Genomic DNA, 6,265 nt, shown 5'->3' with positions numbered 1-6,265 from the left:
TTACCTTGTCGCAACGTGGTCATGGCCCCGACTGGATGTGGATAGTGGTCAGGATCGTCCCCCCTTCACTTTTACTTGTATCTATGACACCGAGTGCTCTTCGAGCACACGCGGATCATACTTCTGACAAGGTACAAAAATTGTACACGAAAAAATAAAAAGATAAAAAAAATAACAGGTTCGTGATCGTATATGAAAAAAAGAAAGGAAACGAGGAAAAGGGAGAGAAGGAAGAAACAAAACGACGATTTAAATAATCGTCAAAAAACAAAAACTCTTGTTTCAAGAAAATTCACTCGATAGGTTTCACCGTTGAAAATAAAAAGAAAAAAGAAAGAAAAAGGTAGAAAATAAAAGATAAAATAATTGATCGTCAAATCGTTACCTTTAGATAACGCTTATAAGTTTATACTCGAACCCACGTAATAACGATAATATCATAGTCTCTTAGAGCATAAGATCAAGCGTAAATAACAGGCGATTCGCTTTAATACAACTTTGCGATGCTCGTTGACTCACGCTCGTCGCATATTAAAGTGTCGCCCGGAGGTAAGTAAGTAAAGGCATTTAAGACTGATGCAAATCTTTCGAGAAAATCTATACCATTAATGATACATTTTTCCCTGTCAACAAATCTCTATCATGAAATTTCTAGATCATGAACAGGTGTGCTTGTGGAATTCTCAATTAAACTTGCTTTCTTGCGGCGAGAAGTTAATCGAGTTCGTTTAAACGTACATTCCTTTTTTCTTTCTTCTTTTTTCTTTCTCTCTCTCTCTCTCTCTTTTCTGTTCTTTTCTTTTATTATTATTATTATTATTATTATTATTATTATTATTATTATTAAAAAAAACTCATCGAAATCACGATAGTAATTTCAAATAAATTAGAGCCAAACAAGTTTATCCAAAAGATAATTACTCCATAAAAATGGATCGTCACAATGTTTATTGTAATAAGAAAAAAAATTTATCTTATTCTTTTTTTCAAGATAAAAATCAAAAGATCTTTAAGATCGTACCGAAACGTGTCCTCTCTTTCTCGCAGAAATCGAATCGCAAAGTGTGAGAAGATCAGCAGGTGCTCCGTAGGTGGGCACCTGCACGACACGCGAGTCAGCTTAAGCGAACTACCATGAACGAGAAAAGAAACGTTGAAAGTTCGATAAGAACTAACAGAGAAGAAAACAAGGTTTCGAGTAGTGATCCCTTTCTTTTTTTTCTTTTCAGTTTTTTCGTTTTTCTTTCTTTTTTTTTTTTCATTCTTTCCTCTCACCTTCTTTTTTCTTCGCTCGTCGTCGGGAGAACGTGTCGACTACCGAGACTGACATCCCGATGTCGATATTCGCGCACACAACACTTACACTTTTTCCGCTAGGAACGTTTCGCGGAAACTGCGTTTCAGGAGCGCGCAAAGTGCCGCCGCGAGATCGAGCGGCGGACCGATCTCTCGCGCATGCGCTCTTAACTATCTCTAATATCTCCCCACCATGTCCTCTTTTGGCGGGTCCACTTAAGTCCCTTTTCCATTTCTCTTCGAACACTCGGCGTTAATTTACGTTGCTTTCCCTTTGAGACAATCTTTCGTTCGTTTTCTTTTCTTTTCTATTGTCTTGTCCATCGATCTCTTTTTTTCCTTTTTCTTTTTACTCTATTGGCGATTTGTTTTGCGTCCTCTCTCTTTTCTTTTTTTTTTTCTTTTTTTGTTTGTTTTCTAAATCTAAAATCAAAACTGTTAGGACTGTTAGAACAATGTACACGTAGGGATTATATATAAATAAAATTGTGTATTGTAATATTGTTGGGAATATACAGTCAATCAACGATCTTTCTTTCCAATTTTTTATACGACTTGATTTACTGATACTTAGTTAATTACTTTTGCTTTTTGTCTTTCTTTCTTTTTCGTAGAGGAATTAGAAACGCTGATGAATATTCGATGGCTGAGTTGGTTGGGCGGTTGAATATACCATAGTGGGTGGTTGTTGATGGGTCATCGCATGACTCTGATGTTGATGAAACTCTGGAGCTCCATGGGGTCCATTTAGCCTCACACGTTTTGCGTTCTGTCCGTGATTGTGATCGCCGTTTCCTTGTTGCTGTTGATTTTGTTGCTGCTACGTTTGTAATATAATTGTTTAGTAGTTGAAAACTTTCATAGAGATATTACTTTAAAATATGATTACCGTTTGCTGTTGATTCTGCCTTGCTTTGTTTTCAGTCTTTTCCTCTGTGTCATCGTCTGTAAGGAATTCTCTCTTTGGATACGGAATAGGACATCCGGCGAATATACTACAATAATAAAGATCTTAGGTAAGATATATTTTTATTGTTATAATAGCAAAAGAAAGAAAAAAAAAAAGAGAGAGAGAAAAATTAATAATACTCCTGAGTTGGCAGTGGCTCTTCTTGAAAGTATGCATCCTGCATAGAATGCTCAGACGTGATTCGTTTGTTTGGATCCATCATTAGCAACTTTTGTAACTAGAAATTTAATGAAATTAATACGATAACGTTCTTATATATCAGTTAATTTAATTTTATTATTAGCTGATATTTATGTATCCATGATTTTTTGATATATAAATTTGAAATATGAATCGTATTCATACCAGGTTAAATGCCTTGCTATCGGGTTTAATTTTATGCCGATCCATATATTTTGTTAATGAACAATTCGCATAGCTAAAAATGGGATGAAAACTTCCTATTAACATCTGTTTACAACAAAAGTAAACGTTGATTGTATGTTTAAATTATTATAAATCTTTTTTATAATCGGATACATACTTAGATCTTTTAAAATCCTTCAGTAACGTTGGATGCTCTGGCATCTTTTTAATATCTTCCCAATCTTTCTCTAATGGAAACCCCATAACATTAAATATCCTATGAAATAATATACAAAACATCAATATTGTGATCCTATCAAAAAGATTATTTATCATAACGAGATATAGCTAACCTATCTAATTGGTCATGATGGTATGGATTACTTGTTTTAATATCTTCTTGCCTACAATGAAAGATAGGTTCACAAGTTAACAGCTCCGCAAATATACAACCAATAGCCCATATATCTGAAATATTATAAATTATTTGATACTGATCTATATTATCGGATTTAAAACTATTTTACAAGATATGCAAACATACCTATAGCTTTAGTATAATGTCTAGCACCTAACAGTAATTCTGGTGCTCTATACCAGAATGTTACTACAACAGGATCTAAATCTGCTAATGGTTTTAAAGGAGCATTAAATAATCTAGCAAAACCCATGTCTGCGATTTTGACACGTCCCCTTTCGTTTCCTTCTCCCATTACTAAAATATTCGCTGGTTTCTAAAAAATATATTACATGATTGATAATTAAAATACGCTTTACAGGAAAATCTTATTGATAAACAATATTTACCAAATCTCTATGAAGAACCCAGTTGGAATGTAAATAATGAATGCCGTCTAAAATTTGATATAATAAGGATTTAACCATACTTTTTGGTACCATTACTGGTTTTTTATTTGCTTTTGCTGCCCTATTAAATTTAATAATATGCTGCAAGTAAATCATTCTTAAAGTATATATTCAAATTTATTAATAATTAAAATTTTTGAAATTAGAAAAGACATACCCAAAGATCGTGTTCTGCGAAATCAAAGAGTAACCATACTTTGCGGTCATTATGTGACAAGAAAACGCGTATGAGTGTAATGACATTGACATGCTTTAATTCCCTGAGTAACTGTAAAAAAAAAAGAGGAAAATAATAGTTTTTTATTAATTTAACTGAAAAATATACAAATATTATATGAAAATAATAAAATATACTTACAGCAATTTCCCGACAAGCAGACATAGATAGACCTGTGCCTTCTATTTGTTTCAGGCCAAAATCTTTAGTGTCAGGCCGAGATTTTAATTCACTATCGGGTACACTATTTTTGACATAGTAATATTACATTATAAATAATTGATTCGAAATTGGTAAGTTTATTATGTAACTTGATATAAAATAATTGATCAATTTAAATCATCTCTGTACATTCTTAGAAGTGATATACGTACAGAAGATACAAAATTAATCTTTTTTTTCCAAATTGTACTTAAATATTTGATGTATCTCAAAATATTTTACACGATGAATTGCATATATTTCTACAGCTTATAAGATAGTTTTCATATTTACTTTTATAAACATATCGTAAAGCTAAATATATCGAAAATGTTCTTTTAAGAAACATCAATGTCAATGAAGAATTAACTTTGAATACAAAAAACTGTAAAATCATGAAATAGCCATTTTGAAAGAACAAGGTAAAGGAAAATTTGAAGTCGCTTGTACATAAATTGTTTACTAATGTTTACATCCGAGAGATTTATTAATATAAATAAATCATTTTATTTCATAAGAAAAGATGAAATGTATTAAAAATAATATGATGTTTTACGAAGAAAGATTAGGTTAGGTTAGAACACTAACCCCTCTTTTCTACGAGCTTTATAGACGTGCCCGTATGTACCTCTTCCAACCTTACATCCCTCAAATTCAAAAAGGTCTTCAACTTTAGTCCGATCCTTCTGTGCTTTCATTTTAAATTCGTAATCCATCATGATTAATGCTATCAGACTAATTATCAACTATAAGCTAACATCTTTAACTTGCGTCTGCACACATACAAGGCGTACAAAATCAGAAATATTTTGCGCAGACTAGAAAATACATATCTCAAATCTGATCCACTAAACGTTGCATTGTAACACGCTACTGTTCACTACTTTGCTGTCACTATACGAGCTTATAATTCGTGATGCCAACGCAGGAAAATTTTGGCGCTTGCGTAGAGGTTATATCACGTGTCTGGTAGTTCATTGCGCGGTAAATTTAAAAGTGAAATTTGAAAATTCCTTTACCTTTACAAATTTTTCTATGAATTTAACATAAGAAAGTTTATATTTGAAACAGTCAACATATGCATGATTAATTTCGTTGAAATACAATGATGAAACTTAATAATTAAAAGATTTGTATTCTTATATCAGAAATAGAGAGAGAAAGAGAGTGATCGATTGCTACGGATCATTGATATCAGAAATTTCCTCTGAATGATCAAATTATCAAAATCCTAATATAAGAAATTATTTCGAAGGTATTTCAAAGATTAAAAAAAATCATCGTTTTAATATCTTTTATTGTCCTTTTATAACATAGTGCACAATCGATAACATTTTTTTACACAATCCAGCCGCCAACAATAAGATCTGTTAAAAGGACATATAGACATAACTAGTAATACACAATTTATTATTAATTCGATAGTAAAGATCGTAGAGATAGATTGGAACGATATCAACTAGAACTGACAATAAAGATCGTAAACCGTTGATAAAACGGTTGTATGTATGTACATATGTACGTTTTAGCAATACTAATAGTAATTAGTCGATTGACATTAATAGAATTTGTTATTAGTGAAAATATTCTCGAGTGAAAGTTTTAGGCGAATCTAAGATCCCCAAAGATATCATTTTCTGAATGAAATTGAATATGTCTATATCTTTGATATATCGTTATATGTAAATATATTAACATTAGATACCTTTTATGGTATAATATATACTACGCCTTGTAGTTCTCTTTTCTTTTTATTTTCCCTCTTTCTTTGCTCTTTTCTTCTTTTTTTTTTTTTTTTTTTTTTAATACGGATCACAGATATGTCGTTGTTCTTAGAAGAAAATAATAAATGGCGGTGGATCAAATGAGCAACATGGCAAAGTTTATCCATGAATCGAACACGTGTAGGCAGACAAATTGACACCTTATGCGACTTTATATTTCTTCTTTAATCTAAAATCGTCGCATAAAATGTTATCATTACTTATACGAATTAACAACTTTATTAGCAAAACGAGAAGATAACTTTGACTTTAACAAGTATTCATTCGATCATCAAAATGTCAGATGACGATCGATAATAAGTTAAGAATATTTACAAAAGATCGTTGATAATTCTCGATCCGTCTCGATGATCTTCAGTATCTCAAAAATCAATCGATACCGAGTTCGATCTTGACAAAAAAAAAAAGAAAAATAAAAATAAAAGTATAAAAATAAAATAAAGATAATAATAATAATAATAATAATAATAATAATAATAATAATAATAATAATAATAAACAAATAACAAAATTTGTCGCCGATAATCGTCGACGATAGGCGTCTTTCAACGGACGCTTCTCGTTTCTTGGAGTTGATTTAATTGT

At 31.3% G+C, this 6,265-nt stretch overlaps 2 protein-coding genes across 7 annotated transcripts in view; both read right to left on the bottom strand.

Annotated features, from left to right (window-relative positions):
- LOC127067895 (uncharacterized) overlaps positions 1-1,529 on the bottom strand; it is a 26,293-nt gene extending 24,764 nt beyond the window's left edge. Inside the window, exon 1 of the mRNA XM_051003295.1 lies at positions 1,276-1,529. The gene's annotated coding sequence lies outside the window, so the exon portion shown is untranslated. The remainder of the gene's footprint in view (positions 1-1,275) is intronic.
- A 146-nt stretch (positions 1,530-1,675) lies between these two features.
- Positions 1,676-6,183, bottom strand: LOC127067905 (cyclin-dependent kinase 8). 6 transcript variants are annotated; one of them, XM_051003328.1, is made up of 12 exons: positions 4,485-6,183; positions 3,837-3,939; positions 3,636-3,746; positions 3,419-3,559; positions 3,156-3,345; positions 2,965-3,079; positions 2,790-2,888; positions 2,612-2,684; positions 2,386-2,483; positions 2,186-2,291; positions 1,879-2,116; positions 1,676-1,731 (listed from the first exon to the last, which is right to left on the bottom strand). In XM_051003328.1, the coding sequence occupies exons 1-11, from the start codon at positions 4,613-4,615 to the stop codon at positions 1,916-1,918; spliced, it is 1,368 nt and encodes a 455-aa protein (XP_050859285.1). In that variant the 5' UTR covers positions 4,616-6,183; the 3' UTR covers positions 1,676-1,731; positions 1,879-1,915. The 6 variants fall into 6 exon arrangements, with proteins under 6 accessions (XP_050859285.1, XP_050859284.1, XP_050859283.1 ...); XM_051003327.1 differs by having other exon boundaries at positions 1,676-1,719; XM_051003326.1 differs by having other exon boundaries at positions 1,676-2,116.
- Between the last annotated feature and the right edge of the window lie 82 nt (positions 6,184-6,265).

This window comes from Vespula vulgaris, chromosome 12 (assembly GCF_905475345.1).
Source record: "Vespula vulgaris chromosome 12, iyVesVulg1.1, whole genome shotgun sequence".
NCBI classification, from domain to species: domain Eukaryota; kingdom Metazoa; phylum Arthropoda; class Insecta; order Hymenoptera; family Vespidae; genus Vespula; species Vespula vulgaris.
The sequence above is the reverse complement of the archived record's forward strand: the minus strand, read 5'-3'. Positions and strand labels throughout refer to the sequence as shown.